The sequence below is a fragment of the Candoia aspera genome, chromosome 1, assembly GCF_035149785.1.
Source record: "Candoia aspera isolate rCanAsp1 chromosome 1, rCanAsp1.hap2, whole genome shotgun sequence".
NCBI classification, from domain to species: Eukaryota; Metazoa; Chordata; class Lepidosauria; order Squamata; family Boidae; genus Candoia; species Candoia aspera.
The window spans coordinates 1,125,291-1,142,967 of record NC_086153.1 but is presented as its reverse complement, the minus strand read 5'-3'; the positions used below and the strand labels follow the sequence as shown (position 1 = coordinate 1,142,967).

At 51.9% G+C, this 17,677-nt stretch overlaps 1 protein-coding gene across 4 annotated transcripts in view; it reads left to right on the top strand.

Moving 5' to 3' along the window:
• The first annotated feature begins 1,367 nt into the window (after positions 1-1,367).
• The window catches only part of FLOT2 (flotillin 2), a 31,336-nt gene continuing 15,026 nt past the window's right edge, over positions 1,368-17,677 (top strand). Inside the window, exons 1-2 of one of the 4 annotated variants that reach the window (XM_063294941.1) lie at positions 1,368-1,480; positions 14,936-15,017. In XM_063294941.1, the coding sequence (XP_063151011.1) occupies positions 1,432-1,480; positions 14,936-15,017 (131 nt within the window). In that variant the 5' untranslated portion in view covers positions 1,368-1,431. Of the gene's footprint in view, positions 1,481-14,935; positions 15,018-17,183; positions 17,203-17,677 lie in introns of those variants that run through there. The other 3 variants (XM_063294932.1, XM_063294969.1, XM_063294959.1) reach the window with 3 other exon arrangements.

Genomic DNA, 17,677 nt, shown 5'->3' with positions numbered 1-17,677 from the left:
GGTCAAACGTTTAGTGCATTATGCTCTGGTCTTTACTGGCTGTATCAGGAATACATTCAAAGCGAACCTCTAGAACATATAGATTTGATTCTAACACAACCCGCTAAACCCAAGTTTGACTCGATTATCTCACTCTTTGAGCGAGAAGGGCAGTAACTATATTTGAAATGTAAATAAATTACGTGCCATCAAGTCAGCGCCAACTCTTAGCAATCACACAGACCTTCTCCAGGGTGAAAACCTAGGTTAACCAAACACAACTACTGTTTGCAAAATGATTTATTGTGGCTAAGCAAACCAGCCGTGTTAAGGCTCATCATGGCCTGATTCCCAAAACAAGGTATGAGAACAGCTGAGTTCCAAACACCACCTCACCTCGCCGGTTTCAAGCCTTGTTTTCCCTAGTGCAGTGTTTCTCAAAGCTGGCTGGGGAAGTCTGGGAGTTGAAATCCACACCTCTTCAAGTTGCCAGGTTGAGAAACTCTGCCCTTGGGTATTGGTCAGACCCTCCACTCATACAGTGATGAATGTGGAGGGGGGAGGAATCAGTCGGTCAGGGGAAAAGGCAGAGGGCAGACTTGACAGCTGTGCTCAGGTCGTAAAGGGAAGTGACAGGGATCATGTTCTCTTCCATGGCCACAGAAATGAGGACCCGAAAGAACAGGTGTAATTTGCAGCTATCTGGATTTCAAATAGATGTGAGGAGAACCTCTTGAGAGTCCAGCAGCTGAGCTGTCTCCCTGTGGAAGCTGCGGAGACACCTCCGCATGGACGAGCTGGGAGATCTCCAGGAAGAGGCTGGACAGGAGGGTTTGACTGGTTTGCCTGCACAGGGCAGAGGGTTGGACTAGATGACCTTCGTGGCCCCTTCCAACTCCACGATTCTGGAATTCAATTCAGTGCCTCCAAGAATTATTTTGAGGGGGGGACTTGGCAGAGCCCCCTTTTCCTTCGGTGTCCCGTTGTGAAGGACTGGAGGCCACAGGGCTCGACTGGTGACCTTCAGGGATATGGTTCCAAGACGCGCCGCTTCTCCGCTGTGCTGGCGGCGCCCAACCTCCCCCCTGCCGCAAGAGGAGCTGCGGGGGTTCAGGCCCCCGGACTCCTCTCCCACCCAGCCTCGCTTCCCCCGGGCTTCCGGTGCGCTCGGGCGGAGCATCTTGCGCCCGCGCAGGAACTGCCGCCGGGTCTCCGCTTAACAGGCCGTGCGAATCCGGTCCCGGCCCGAAACGCCCCCTCGCTCCGCCTTTGCGCGCGTGCGGACGCGACCCCGCTCGGAACGGGGCCCGGGCGGGCCCCCACGGACGCGCCCAAGATGGCGCCCGGAAGCGCCCGCTGCGCGCTTCCGGTGGGCGGGGCCAGGAGTCCCGCCTCCCTCCCGGGCTGAGGCGGCGGCACAGCCCAGCCGAGCCCAGCCGCGCCGCGCCCGCCATGGGGAACTGCCACACGGTGGGGCCCAACGAGGCGCTCGTCGTCTCAGGTAGGGCGCCCGGGGCGTGCGGGCGGGGATGCGTGTCGCGGAGCGCGGCCTCCGAGCGGGCCCGGCTTGAACCCGGCGCCGCTGCATTCCCCCTGCGACCCCTGCGACCCGAGGCGCCCCCTTGCCCCTCTCGGCCGCGGCCGCCCCGCCGAGCGTCTTCCGCCCCGCCCGCCCGCCGCAGCGGCGCCCCCGGGGCCTCCCTCGCCGCCTGCAGGAGCGGGGGCCGCGCCCGCCGGGGTCGCCGGAGGGGCCGGGCCGCCCGGTCCCTCCGCCGCGGAGACGGGGGAGACCCGCGGCCGGAGCGCTGCGGCGGGCGCTTCCCGCGGGCTCCGGGTGCGCCCCGGGGCGGGGGGGTCCCGGGCGGCCCCGACCGCGCGCGGAGGGCCCCTTGCTGGCGGGCCCTCGGGGGGCCGGATGTGCCCGGAGAGCCGCTGGTGCGCAGCGCGGGGCCGCCGGGAGCCGAGGGCGGCTTTGCCCCCCGGGTCCCGCGAGCTCCTCCGCGGCGGGTCGGCGGGGCCGGCGAGGAAGTGGGAGCCGCCGCCGGTGCCCCGCCCTGGCGCTTCCCTGCCTCCCGTAAGGCGAGCGCCGTGGCCGGGAAGTCATCCACGTGTTCGGTGGGTCTGTTCAGCAGACGCGCGTTTGCTTTTCCTTTTCGGGACGGCCTCTGGGAGCAGGGGCGCTGGGGCTGCCCTGCCCGGCGGCCCTGAACCTGCGGAGAGCCCCCCGCGGGTTCCCTGGCCTTGGGTGCCCGGCTTGTGGCTTCAGGATCCCTCCCTCCCGGGGCCTCCCGGGTCCGGGTCCCCTTCTTTAACATCTGCCTGAGGCCGCTGGGTGAGCTCATCCGTTGCCATGCAGTGAGGTATCATCAGTGCGCGGATGATGCCCAATTATATCTTTCCATTATCCTGGCCCGGTGCCTGGAGGCTGGGAGGGTCTGGGCGGGGCCTGCCGGTTCCGGGACTATGCCGTCTTTGGTGCTGGAAGGGGTGGCACCGCCCCAGACAGACCCGGTGCAAAATCTGGGCGTCCTCCTGGACTCACTGGACTCCCTCCTGCTCAAGGAGCAGGTGGCTGTTGTGGCCAGGAGGGCCTTTGCGCAGCTTCATGTTGTGCGCCAGTTGTGCCCATTCCTGGATGGGGGGGGCTCTGCTCCCATTCACTTGTGCCCTGGGCACCTCCTGAATGGGCTACTGCAATGCGCTGTACATGGGGCTGCCCTTGAAGAGTATCCGGAAGCTTCAGCTGGTGCAAAATGCAGCCGCGCGGGCAGTTATGTGTGCCCCTAGGAGGACGCATGTCATACCTCTGCTCCCTGAGCTGCACTGGCTGCCAGTCTGCTTCCGGGTACAGTTCAAGGTGCTGGTGATGACCTGTAAAGGCCTTCGTGGCATGGGGCCAGGTCATCTGAGGGACCGACTCTCCCCAATTATATCAGCCTGGCACATTAGATCCCGCAGAGAGGGCATGCTGCAGATACCATCCGCCAGGGAGCTACACTTTTTTATAAGACTTTATTAAAGTGTGAAAATACAGATAAAATACAAAATATAGAAAAGATTGGAGAAAAGACTAAAAGAAGAGATACAAACTAAAAAGTGGAGAAATAGAAGTACAAAAGAAGTGATTTCCCACCTTCTCCAGCACGGATACAAATACAAAATAATACATTAATCTCTTCCTCTAAATCAAACCGTGGTAAACATTATTTCTATAAGCTATAATAACTTAGTCATCAAAATTCAAACTCAAAACTTCATTTTTCTTGGACAGAAGCAAAAAATCCAAAAGTGTTTTCCAGGTAGGAACAAATCCAACCAAATTATTTTCTCCTATCAGGGCTGTCAGTTTCACCATTTCTGCCGGTTCCATTAATTTCACCCTCCATTCTTCAACTGGGGGAATTTGTGAATCCTTCCACCTTTGCGCATTCAGACGTTTTGCCACCGTTACCATATACAAAAACAAAGTCCCAAATTTTGTTTCGAGTTGTTTACCCATCAAACCCAAAAGAAGAAAATTCTGGTTTCAGTTGTACATTTATTTTAAGAATCCTTTGAATTATAGTACATGCCTGTTCCCAGTATTTCCTAGCTTTCTTACAAGTCCACCAAAGATGGTAAAAAGTAACTTCGTCTTGGGAGCATTTCCAACATACATTTGAACATCTTCGATAGCTTATCAGATGTTAAATAGCAATGGTGCATCGTCTTATAAAAAGTTCTCTTTCAAATTACAGGTCAGGGTGAATTTCAAGCCTTTGTTCCACATGTTCCTCCATCGACCAAGCATAATGTTATCTTCAATTTTTTTTGCCCATTTGATCATACAATCTTTACCATACTCATCTTCCAAATTCATTTGCAGTGACATTTTATGCATCTTAGTAATGACATGCTCATTAGTACACAAGTCCACTTCAAGTTGGGTTTTTGCATTAGCAACATTATAAACCTTCTTGTCCAAATTAAATTGTTCTGTCCATTGTACAAAAGTAAACCAATGACGAATATGGCCTTCCATTTCTAATTGTTTTCTTGTTTTCAGTTTAGGCTCCCACAAAAATTAGGAACGTATACGTCAACTGAGATGGTTCCCAGTCATCTCTCTTGTAAAAAAAAAAAAAGCTGCTTGGGGTGATAACCATAAGGGTACATTAGGAGACAATCTTGTTTTATATTTATTCCAAACCCTAGGTACGGCACATCTAACAAAATTATTTTTAAAATCCTTGTTAACTTTAATGTTAACAGGGCCAGGGACCTACTTTTGAGAGTCCCAGGTGGCGGGCCTTCTCTGCCGTGGCATCCGCCTTCTGGAACATTCTCCTCCCCCCCCCCCCTCCGAAATCAGGTTAGCTCCATCCCTCTTGACATTCTGGAAGTCCCTCGAGACCCGGGTATATCACCAGGCCTGGGGGTCCCAGGGCACCGGAGCCATTATCAGATGGGGTGGATGTAATCACTCCCTCTTTGCCTGGGGTTTGTATATTTGTTTTTAATAATATTTAACCTTTAATACTGATTTTTATATTTTTATAATGATTGTTTTATACGTGTGTTGTTTTTATTTGATTGTTGTACGCCACGCAGAGTCACTTTTTGTGAGATGGGCGGCTATATAAATTTAAGATTAAATAAAATAAAGTAAAATAGAATGGTGCTGGGAAGGGATAGGATGTTGTCTGGGATTATGGAAGTTGGACCCGATGCATCTGGAGGGAAGAGTCCCAATGCAGGGCACTGCTTGGACAAACCATCAAAAGCTCCTTTTGCCAAGCTGTGAGCTTTCTGCCTTGGCAGGGTTGATGTCAGGGGGATAATTGGCGGAGGAACTATGCTGAGTCAACTTTCCAACTCTAGTTCTTTATTAGCTTCCCCATACAAACAATCGAGCCAGACTAAAGGTTTCTAACTGAGCTAAAGGGAAAAATAGCAGTCTAGGGCGGATCCGGTCTGACTCTCTTCTTAGGCCCACCCACAGGTTCCAGACTGTGGGAACCTTCGTCCGCCTGGAATGCACCCTCTTCTCCCCCAGCCCTGAGCTCCATCACAGTTGGACAGATGACCTTTGAGGTCCCTTCCAGCTCTGATTCTGTCAATTTAGCCCGATATGGTGGCAATAAGGCAGAGGGTCTTTTGCCACTCTGCTAGAGGGGGTCTTTTTACTTTGAGCTGCCTGGGGCAAAAATTTTATGACCATTTTTATGGGGATCATTAAGGGAATCCAGCTTCTCCGATGGGCGTTTTTGCTGGAAAACAGCAAAAATGTCACACAATGTGATCACGTGACCATGGGGTGCTACAACCCGTCTTAAAGGTGAGCCAGTTGCCAAGCACCCAAAATGCGATCATGTGACCATGGGTGGGTAGGTTTGTGATGCTTTGCGACGCTTGGAAGTGCTTTACACGCTGTAAAACACCCATTCCGAGGCCGTCGTAACTTTGAACCGTTGTTAAACAAACGGTCAGAAGTTGAGGACTACCTGTAAATACATTCTGGAAAGTAGTGACTCCCCGTCTGTTTATTTCCCTTCTCTGTGTGTGCCTGAGAGCTAGGATCATGTGGCAAATGTGGGCTTGGCTGCATTCGCCTTGAGCATCAAGCCTGCTTGTTTTTACAGTGGCTATAATCTTGGGGAATGGCACAGACAAGGCGTTACCTGTTTTCATTCAACCACAAAAGCGACATCTGAGGTCTGCCTGGGAAACTACTGGGAGCAAGGATTGGGTCAATGCCAGCAGCATGTCAGATTGGCCACTGCCCACTGCGCGAGAGAGGGATTCTTGGGGGTGGTGATCCTGGTTCAACAGGATTGTGGCACGTCCTCTTCAGATGTGGGATGGGAATCTCTGTCCTCTGAGCAGCAGGGAAATCAGAGCCTCTGCCCAGGGCAGGAGGGCTTAAAGCCCCAGAGTGCCCTTGGTGCGTGTAGTGAGTCTTAGTTCTGCACAACCCATTTTAAAAAGGACATTGATAAACTGGAGCAAGCCCAGAGAAGGGCTACCGAGATGGTGAAAGGGCTGGAAACCAGGTCCTATGAGGAATGGCGGAAAGACTTGGGTCTGTTTGGCTCATAGAAGGGAAGGTTGGGAGGGGGCCTGCTGGCTGTCTTCAGGTACACGAAGGGCTGTCCTGGAGGGTTCAGACTTGAGAGTAAGCCCAGAAGTCACGGGATGAAAGTTCAAGGATGTAGATGCAGAGGAGACAGTAGGAAGACCTCCTAGGCAGGAAGAGCCTAGAGCCAGTGGAATGGGTCATCGCAGGGAGGGGTCTCTGCCCCTTCACTGGGAAGGGTTTTCAGACAGAGGCCGGCAATGGCGTAGCCAGTCCTGCAGCATGCAGGGGGTTGGACTCTATGACCTCCCAGGTCCCTTCCAACTCTATCTGTCTGCCCTCCACACTGTGGTGGAGTTGGGACCTGTGACTTGTGCATTGGCATTGGGGGCATCCCATCCGGTGCCTCTGACATCAAACACTCAGAGCTTCCCAGCTGGGATGGATTCCTTCCCAAATGCTTATCCCTGCTATTTCTGTTATGCCTCTCAAGGTGTGCAGCGGGCAAGCTGAGAAGCACTCTGTTGCAGGTTTGTATGTTGTTGGCATTACAGGTAGTCCTTGCTTAACAACCATTTATTTAGTGATGGTTCAGACTTAACAACTGCTGGAAAAAACAACTTGCAACTGGTCCTCACACTTATGACCATCACAGCCTCCCCTCAGTCCCGTGATCACGATTTGGGTGCTTGGCAACCAGTTTGCATTTATGACATTGCTGCATCCTGTGGTCACGTGATCACTATTTTCAACCTTCCTGGCCAGCTTCTGGCAAGCAAAATCAATGGGGAACTGCATGATTCACTTAACAACCACATGGTTTGCTTAACATCTTTGGTGATTTGCTTTACGATCACCGCAAAAAAGGACATAAAATGTTGGATTTGCTTCATGGCTGCTTCACTTAGCAACCAAAATTCTGGTCCCAATTGTGGTTGTTAAGCGAGAACTATCTGTACAGGACAAAACTGTCCAGAGATTGTGGATGAGGTTGCTTTTGGGAGAAGGGGAAACAGAAATCCCTGGTTGTCACCATTATGCCTCCGGAAGGATTGTAGCCTGGGTTCCTCAAACCAAGGCCCTGTTTGAGATCATGGTATAAGTTAAGCATCTGTCCTTCTAGTTGGCTTCTTTCCTGGACAAGTATGGATGTTAATTATTGGCTATTACAATTAAAAGTGACCAGTATGATGTGTAAATGCTTAGTAGAGCATTTACACATCGTACCCCTGATGAATTCAGCCCCCAGTGCGGGGTCATAGAACGTGTGGGCCACTTACACTGCAAATCTGGTTACCGCCAAGGGGAACAATATGGCTTAATTTTTAAGCATGAAGACCAAAGGTTCAGCGTTCTGCAGAAGTCATTCACACAGGACAGGTTCTGTCTTGGTGCAGATTCCTGATCTTTGGTCATTCTGATTCGCATTTATGACCATCGCAGTGTCCCATGGTCATGTGACAGCCATTTTCAACCTTCCCAGCCGGCTTCTGGCAAGCAAAATCAATGGGGAACTGTGTAATTCACTTAAGGACCATGTGGTTTGCTTAGTGCTGGCATCAACTTGCTTAATGACCACCACAAAAAAGGTCGTTAATGCAGGTCGGATTCACTTAATGACCACTCGAAATTCCAGTCCCAATTGTGGTTATTAAGCTAGGACTACCTGTATGTGTGATGACAAGACCTCACAGTGAGCAGCATTAGAATTGAAATGCGGTCATACAAGGCTGCCCTTCCTTGGTTATTCTATGTCAGCATTTCTCAACCTGGGCAGCTTTAAGATAGGTGGACTGGGGAATTCTGGGAGTTGAAGTCCACCTATCTTAAAGTTGCCCAAGTTGAGAAACGCTGGTCTATGTCGAAAACCTTATGGGGGAGGTGGGCGTTAATGATTCAACACAAATAGTGTGGCTTCCTTTAGGCTTGAATATCCTGAAGCTCTTCACGGATGTTCAGCCAGCCAAATTAGCACGTTGGTTTTTTTGGTCTAGCTGGCCGTTAAATCAAGTGACTTCCACTTGTGCAACAGGTTTTCCCAAATACCTTTCTCCTTTCATTTTTTATCTTATTGATTGACTTAAAAGATTTATATAGCTGCTTCTGTAGCATAGGCCTGGGAAGCTTAATAGACAATAGAACAATAAAAATCTCCCAGCAGCCTGTAAATCAGCACATCCATCACATCCCACAAATGCCTTTTCTGGGCTCTGCCACACAAGACCCCAGGTCTTTGAGGCTCTTCCGAAGGCTGGGAGGTGGGGGCCTGCTGGCTCTCAGCGGGGAGGGTGTTCCAAAGGGCAGGGGCTGCAATGAGAAGGCGCATTGCCTAGGTCCTGCTGCATGGCAGCCTTCAAGGGAAGGAGTTGGGTTGTGCCCACCCTGTTGGACCTGGTGGGGTGGGCAGATACCACCATGGAGAGGCAGTCTTGAAAATAACCTGGCCCCGGGCCATTCAGGGCTTGAAAGGTGGCCACTGGCACCTTGAATTGCACCCGGAAAGTCAGTACAGCTCGCACAGCAGCAGAGTAATCTGGGCCAACTGTAGGGTGCCTAAAACTGCACTCACCACTGCATTCTGGACCAGTTGTAATCTCTGAATGGTCTTCAAGGGCCGTCCCACATACAGTGTGTTGCAGTAATCCAACTGGGAAGCAACCGGGGTGTGAGTGACGTGAGCAAGGCCTCCTAGTCCAGGAATGGGTGCATTTGTTGCACAAGAGGAATCTCTGCAAGGGCCTCTCTAGCTATGGCTGCCCCCTGCTCCTCAAGTAGGAGCCGTGAGTCAAAGCCAGTTGCTCCCCATCCAGGCTCTGGGCCAACTCTGGGGCAGTGGTGCTTGGCCAGCCAGGGGTGGAGATGCATCACTGGGTATCCTCAGCATGTTGGTGATGCCAGAGGACCCCTCCCAGTGGTCTCATGTAGAAATTAAGGAGGGGTGAGAGACCCCGAGGCACCCCACACCGCAGGGGGCCAGGGTTACATCTCTCCCCCCTCCACCACCAACTGGGACTGTCCACAGAGGAAGGAGGAGAACCACTGCAAAGCGCTGCCCCTCGCTCACGCATCCTGCTTGACCTGCCTCTTAGCGGTCCTTAACCAGCCGAGAGGGGCCCGGGCCCAGGACCCAGGCGGCAGAACGCACCGCCCCAAGGACCCTGTCCACACGGCCCAGTCCTCCTCCAGAGGATCCCCAAGTTTATGGAGCAGATTTGTGGGGAGCCTGGGAGAGAAAGCGTGTTTGGAGTATTGTCCAAAGAGAGGGACGGGGATGCCTGTGCCAGCCACCCAGGAAGGGGACTGTCATGCACAGATGCTCCTGTGGTCCCCTCCCCGTTCACTTTGCTACCTGCTGTTGCTATTCTGTCTTTTGGGAAGGCTCGCTCTGGGGGCTGCTGGGAAGACCCCAGAGCTAGCAACACACACACACACACACACACACACCCCTGTTAACCTGTAAGCCCCAGGAGGAGCGAGCCCCACCTGCAAGTAGGATTGGGTGGGGCGTTCAAGTGGCATCCCCCGAGTGCTTCTGGGACTCGGCTGCCTGTTGCCAGAAGGCCCTTCGTGGTGCGGTTGTGTAACCCTCTCTCTTCAGGAACTGCCGTTTTCTCAGCAGTGGCTCTCCTTTCTGGAATCTGGGGGCGCTTTGCCAAGGCTGAGCCAGCCGGGTGGGGCGGTGGGCAGGCCTCTTCTTGGCTGGCTGCACTTCCTGTTGTTGTCCTTCCCTCCTGACTCGCCTAGAGAGCGAGCAAGGCTTTCCAGCAGCAGCCAGCTGTTATCTGGACCCTCCTGGTTCCTCTCCTCCCAAGCCGGCTGCAGCTAGAGACATGGCTGTTAAGAAGAGGGCTGGAAAGAAGAGGGCAGATTGCTCTGCTGCTGGGGGGGCCGTGGTCCAGCTGTCTGGCGAGGTGGAGGGCAGGAGGCCTCCTGGTCTTAAGCTCTGGGCTGGCTTTGGTCGACGAATGCTTTTTTTAGGTTTTGGAAAGGTGGATTTCCCCCCTTACGGCCCTCTTTGTGGGGCTTGAAGCTCAGCCGGCGCCATTTTACGCCAGGACCCCCGTTTTGAAAATTATCTCAGTGCGCTGGTCGGTCTTCAATATAATGGGTGCTTTAGGTTTGGGGTGGGGAGTCCCGAGAGAGCCGACCCTAAAGCAGAAAATCTCCAGTTGTCTTTTCTTGTGCCTGAAACACTTGTTCTATTTTCTTTCCCTCGTTCTGTTCGTGGAGGTCTCTGTCCCTGCCCCAATCCTGTGGGCCCCTTGGGGCTGAGTGGGGATTTGAGGCCCAAGTCCAGGGGAGGAGATGGGAGGAGAATTCAGTGGGGGGAGGAGGCGGCCTCTGGACAAATCTGTACTCTGGGTACCTCATCGCTTTCGCTGATTCTGTCATCCATTATTATTTCTGACGACCAAATCCAGATACCGTGACTTCATTTTTTTCTGTTTCTCGCAAAAAGTCCGGAAGGGGTTTCCAGGTGGCATTCAAGTTAGTCCGTGTCTTTTCTCAGTTAGAGCTGTCAGTTTTGCCATCTCAGCCAACGCCATCCACTTCACCATCCATTCTTCCTTTGTAGGTAATGTCGACTCCTTCCACCTCTGGGCATATAAAAGCCTTGCTGCTGTTCCCACGCTGTATTTAAAAACAAGGTTGCATGGGCTCCTTCTCTGTGTTTGTCCACCACTCCCAAAAGGAAAATCTCTGGTTTCGATTGTATATCATTCTTTAAGATTGTCTGTACTGAAGTATGTATTTGATCCCAAAACGTTTTAGCTTTTTTGCATGTCCACCAAAGATAATAAAAGTCTCCTTTTGTTGTTCACATTGCCAACATACATTTGAACAAAGGCCGTTGGTGTATTTCATGATCTGTTCACAAGCTATGATCCTTCCCAGTTCTCCATAAGACAGGTAGTCCTCACTTAATGACCACAATTAAGCCCATAAATTTGGTTGCTAAGCAAAGCGATTATTAAGCAAATCCAACCCAATTTTATGACCTTTTTTGCGGTGGTCATTAAGCGAATCACCATGGGTGTTACAGGAACCACGTGGTCATTAAGCAAATCACGTGGTCCCCATTTACTTTGCTTGCCAGAAGCTGGCCAGAAAGGTCAAAAATGGTTACCACGTGGCCACGGGATACTGTGACAGTCGTAAATGCGAACTGGTTGTCAAGGGCCCAAATCTTCATCAGGAGACCGTGGAGACACTGTGATGGTTGTAAGTGTGAGGACCAGTCATAAGTTGGTTTTTTCAGCACCATCATAAGTCCAAACCATCAACAAATGGTTGTTAAATGAGGATGTTTTGGGAAGATGGGTCTTGCCCTAACCAGGTGAATTCTTAGGAAGGTCCTGCTTCATTCTAGCTCCTCAGGGGCTGCTCTTTCTGAAGACATCCTTCAGAGCTCTTCCTGCCGTGGGGAGTCACATCAGTCAGGTGAGCACAGTTGCAGTTTGGGCAGCGTGTGCCTGTCCAGCCACATGCTCTTCCCCCAGAAATAGAAGTGCCCTCCCTGCCTGGGGGCCCTGGGCTGGGGGAGGCGCTTATCCTCAAGCCGAAGGGAGGCCCTCTCTGCGTGAGGTTCGTCCGGAGCCTCACACTCTGGTGTGGGGGCCAGTTTGCAGCAAGAGGACAAAGAACGAGGACGCGAAACCGCCTAGCCTGCAGGGTGGAATGCCCAGCTTGAGTGTTTGCTCGCAAGAGACCGATCCAGGGGGTGCAGTGGCATTGGGGGCATGGAATGGCGTTTGCAGCAGGGCCTTCTCCCCAAAGGTTCTTCCTTTTGGTGCAGACAAAAAGAGTTCTCCATCCCACCGCAGAAAAGCAGCTTCCATGTGCAAGCCGGACGTGGCCCAGCAGAGGCCAGCCGTGCTCAACAGATGCCTGCTTCACCTGGGCAGCCAGGCCGGGGTGCGTGCCAAGCAGGATGTTCCCCTGAGGGGTGAGTGGGAGGCAGGGCATGCAACGAGGCCCTTGGGCCGCCCGGCTGCTCTTCTCCCACCCGGAGCCTCAGGGATGCTGCGCTGGCCACGTAATCAGATTGGCTCCGATGGAGACGCAGTGCTCCACTCGAGCAAGCCAGGCGGGGGAGCAATGGCAATGGCCGGCCAGGACATCAGTGCCAATGCTCATCATCCGCCTGTATCCCAGCCAGACTGCTGGAGGGGGCAGGGAAGGCCGCCTGCGAGCCAGTTCCCCAGGCAGGCTCTGCACTGTTCTGGGGGCAAGGAGGGATCCTCGTGTGCTTCTCCTCGATTGCAGAAGGAGACGCGGGTGACCACTCTCTGGAGAATTCCAGGAGTTGAAGTCCATGCATCTTCAAGTTGCCACAGTTGAGAAACACCGATCCAGGGGATGCAGTGGCACTGGGGGCGTGGAATGGGGTTTGCAGCAGGAGCTCCTCCCAAAAGGTTCTTCTCTTTTGGAGAACACTGCTGGTGACTGGCGGCTGAGGTCCCTCCAAAGTGCGTCTGGTGCCCCCCATTCCCCCAAGTCAGGATATAAATCCCATCATGGTATGAAACAGATATTTAGGCCACCGTCTCTGCTGTGTGGGGAGCAGGGTTAAACAGCTCTGCAGGGGGAAAGGGGAGATCAGCTTCCCTTGAAGCTGCGGCGGAAACTTAGACAAGATTGGAAATACGTGTCCCGCTGCTGTGGCACAACCGGAGGGGCTGGCTTCAAGAAATAGGTCAAAGTGTTCTGCATCTGTTTGCTAGGCAAGGCAGCTGAGGAAAGTTACAGGCTGGAAAATGGGAGTTGGCACGGCCCCAAGTGGATCGTAAGAGAGCTCTCCACATCTCCTTTGCAACGCAAGCGGCCCAGCAGAAGCCTCTGCTCCAGACTTCTGGGCCTGGATGATTCATGGCAAAAGGTGGGATTTGTTGCGGCATCTGGCAGCCCCGGTGGGAGTGGTAGGTTTTTTGCTTGCTTGGAGCTGTGCCAAGAAATCTCAGACCAACAGAATGATTGAGGATGGTCTCCGTGCCTGGCCCAGCTCCTCTTCCTTCCCACAGCTACAGAACAAATGACTCGGGACTGACGGCTGTGAGACTGCCTTATTGTTATCAGCGCAGGAAGCTCCCCTCCCTCCAAGGAAGCTGGTAGGGGTCCTACCTTAACTGTGGTTGTGGTGGTAATAACTGGACCAGGTTTTATTAAAGCAGTGTTTCTCAACCTGAGCATCTTTAAGATGTCTGGACTCCAACTCCCAGAATTCTGGGAGTTGAAGTCCAGGCATCTTAAAGTTGCTCAGGTTGAGAAACACTGGGTTAGGGAGTTGGATGACTTAAGTAAATAATAATTAAATCTCCCTGTGTGTGTATAAATACCTTGGATGCAGAGATTCTCCCATCCATCTTTGAGATCCTGTCTGTCCTCTTAAATAGTGCAAGGAGTTATTTCTTTAGCCTGTCGGCTGTCTGGACGGCCTCAGCAGGTCCGTGGCTTGGTTCCCGTAGATTCTCATCTCTGGTGATGTGCGGAAGTTTTTGGAAAACGTCAGGAGCAAACTCGGCTGCGTTCAGCTGAGCGCAGGAGCACTCTTTCCATGCACCAGAAGCCTTCATGCTCACCTTGGTGCTGAGGACAGCTTTTAGAGCACCCACCGCTTGGCCCAAGGCAGGGAGGCCTTCTGAGCTTATGCGTCCACTGGTGCCGGCATGAAATGGGGACGAGTGCTCCCATCTCCGCCACAGGGGAGCTAAGAAGCTGAGCACTGATGCCCCGTGGGATTTCAGAGATTGCGGGTAGAGCTGTGGGGACTGGTGTTTGCACATTTTGTATGTTTGTAAGAAAGAGAGCTTGGTGGGAATCCTCAGTTGGCCTCCTGTACGGCAGTGTTTCTCAACCTCAGGAAATGGGAACCGCAGCATCCGGCCTCCAACTCAGGAGGGAGTGGGGGAGATGGGTGGTAATAAAAATATGACGAATAAATAAAATAAATAAGCTCTTTCACACCCCAGAAGCTGTTGTGCTACAGAGGAAAATCCCACCTTTGAGTATCGTGTTTATCAGCAGCAGGGATTGTGGGACCCACAGACGTTCCACCGGGATGCGAGGAAGCCTCTTGGGCCTAGTTTGCTTTCTGCAAAAATGACATGCAGCAGTTTGGTTCAGTTTCTCTGCAGCTGGCTGTGTGCACCGTGGCAACCATTTTATGCATCCTTCCAAATTCCAAATGTGCCCCCAACTCAGAAAAAAATTCCCAGCCCTTGCTCTAGCAGAAGGGAAGGAAACCTGAGGCCGAAGAGGAGGGAACGAAGGAGGCCAATCCTGTGGCGTCCACTCCACTCAAGTGGTAATTACTGTGGTCGTGCTGCGGTGTTTTGGGTTCATTGCCTTGAGGGACAGAGCTTAAACACGTTTTGTGCTGAAGAGTGGAATAGCTTTTTATTAAAAACTAGGCAATCCGTGACCCACTGGGTCTTCGTTTCAGAGATGTTTCCTTACCAGATTCCTCAATGCCTTCAACAATGGCAGAGATTCTGATGTGCTGCCTTCGCTGGAAAAGTTCCTAAAAATTCAGGGAGATATTCAGAGATGTAGCTGCCTTGAAAATAGCCCGTGTCATTCCTCTTAAACGGTATAGCATCAGGAGTTGACCACGGGAAATGTTTTGAGACATTTTGTACGATGTCATATAATGTTTTATGATAATTTTTATGGCATAAAATGTTTTATACAGTTTGCCAAATTTCAGTCCCTTGGGAATCATGGGTCCCAGATTTTGGACGCATTCTGTAAGCTAGCCCATTTGATGTACCCTGGTTCAAAAACCGTTGCCCTACAATGCACCGTTTCGCCCAGTTAAGGGTCACAAAGGATCAATCAGACACCAGAGTTTTAGTCGTATATAGATAATTGCAACGCCCCGTCCTCTGCTTTCCCCTGCAGGTGGGTGCTGCGGTTCAGACGAGAAACAGTACATCTACGGTGGCTGGGCATGGGCGTGGTGGTGCATTTCTGACACGCAGAGGTAAGAACCCGCCCGCCTCTCTCCCTTTTCGGAGGAGGGGGTGAAAGCAAAGCTAGATGCGGCATGCTTTCGTCTTGACGTGGGAGGGGCACGTCGGAAGGTGACTGGTGCCTCTCGGCTCCTGTAGGACTCACCTGCCCTGAACCTGTTCTTCCCTCGGCTTTCTCCCTTCTCAGCGCACCTCCAGCCGCGAAGCTGGGAACAAAAATGTTTGGCTGGAGCAGTTAATGTGAGGAAGGAAAGCTGCAGGACCCTTTCAGCTCCCCAAGCTGCGTGATCTTTTTTTCTGTAAAGATCTTCCAGAAAGGGGCTGGATATGTGGCCAGCACGGCCATCGTGGCTGCTGTGATTCCTGGAGTGTGCATACCTGTAGGCAGGTGCCAGATCCCCAGGCCAAGCCCAGTACAGCGGCTCTGCTGTCACACATCTGTCCTGTCCGCATACCAGGAAGAGGAGGACGGGTGCCTTATTTTGAGAGACAAGGGCTGTACGGGGCAATCTGGGGGCCAGGACCCCTGCTGGGGAAGTGTCCATGTCCTGCTTTCTGGAGGAGGGAAACGGGAAGGGCTTTCACCCCAGAAACAGGGGAATTCTACCTTTTAGATTGCCGTGTCTGAGGCGTATTTACGCTAAATTATAAACCGATGTGAGGGCTGGCTTAATAGGGTGGTGTTTCACCTCCTCCCTCACCCTCACCCTGCCACCCGAGCAGTCCTAGGAGCATTCCTTGGCATGGAGCTATGGTCCCAGGATCCCGTAAAGTAGACCTTTCCGTGAAGAGGATAATTCCTCAGCCCGCTTGCCAAGTCTTCCTGCAGTTCCACCAGGGCACAGCAAGCTGGTGGTGGTCGATCTAACTAACAGCCCCGTTGGCTGCTCCGATTCTGGTTGGTTGGCGCAGGGCAGAAGCCAAAGAAATGAATGACCAAATCAGTCCTGGCTCACCGCTCAGCAGGCTGCCCACTGCCATCTCGGTGCAGTGCTGCTCCTTCTGGCCAGCCCAGGGTGGTGAAGGCCTCCAGTCGATCCCTGCCCGCAGAGGGAGAGGAGGCCGCCCCGTGCAGACCGGTGGGATTGGTTGCCCCGGTTTGGCCTCAGAAAAGCAGCTCAGGCAGAGAGATTCCTCGGCTCCCCAGCTTCCCTTTGTGTTTTGCACTCTAAAAGTGAAGCTCTTTGGGTAACAGGGTGACACTGGCCTCCATTTTTAACACAAGAAGTTTACTTTTAATTTCATTTGGTTAAAATAAGCTGAATGGGGGGGGGGACAAAGAATTTAGGAAAAAGAAGATCCACATGATATCGATATAAAATTAATTTGTCCTCTGAACATTATTTAATGTCAATCATATAAAACCCTATTGCTCCATAGTCTCCTTTTTAGAATACAGACATTTCAAACATGAATAAACACATATCTTGAATCTGTTCCTTAATATCAGGAGTTTAAATATCTGTTCATCTCTGTAAAATAATTGTCTTTCCTGAGCCCCAGGCTCAGTGCAGCCAGAGTTCTTCATAAAACGTGAAATCCCTTATTTTAGGAGTATAATTCAACATTATAGTTACCTTTTTAGCCAATGTTTTTTTTCCCCAAGGAACAGTTAACCTATGCTGTAACTTCAAACCAAAAGCGAGCTATGACTGGACATGACCAAACCATGTAAGTCGGAGAGCCCTCCAGGAGATCTCTTGCAATGCCAGCACAAGTAATCTTTTTGAACATCCCAATAAACACGAAACCACACCTTTAGATGAATTAGCTTCATTCTTAGAGCATAAGAAGTGCAGTTTGTTTGTTTATTTATTTTAAATTAAATTTTGCCACCGCCCATCTCCCCCCAAAGGGGGGACTCTGGGCAGTTTACAAGAAGAATAAAAACATTAAAATACCATAAATAAATATAAATACAAATATAATATTGGAGATAAAATCCAGATGACGATACTAGTTGGAATATCACTCACGTTTATCTAAGAGGCCGTTTTGGGGCACTACAGTAACCATCTCCGGGGGTGATACTCCCCCGCCCACCCCAAGCGAGGTGGCAGAACCAGGCTTTTAGTTGTTTTACATTTTTTAACGCCTGGAACCACCAGTTTTCCAAATCTGGATACTCCAGTTCCTCATCCCTGAATTCATTTGCATTCGCTAATGCTGACTTTCACCTTGTTTTTAACTCCAGAAGTAAACATGTCTCAGCTGTTCAGGCACCGGGTGGAACTAGCTTTCGTTGGCTGTGACACAGCGTGCAGCCCCTGAACGGTGCTTGTGGGCACGTTGCCCTCCAGAGCTAGTAGGGGGTGTGCGGGGCTTCTGACGGGCGAATTGGCCTCTGCCTTCTGCAGTCAACAGGCTGGCATCCAGTGGCTTGTGGTCAGCCCAGATGGGAGGCATCCATCCTTCCTTCCTTCCTTCCTTCCTTCCTTCCTTCCTTCCTTCCTTCCTTCCTTCCTTCCATCCATCCATCCATCCATCCATCCATCCATCCATCCATCCATGCTTTGCTTGCTGGGTGTCCTCTGTGCAGCCTCTGAGAACCCGTTTCTGTGGGGGTGCTGCTGTTCTTGCTGTGTGAAGCACCCTGGGTTGTTTGCAGTACGGGATGGTGTGCCTGGGGGAGCCCCCCCCCCCTCTGCTTGCACTAACACGGAAAGGAGAA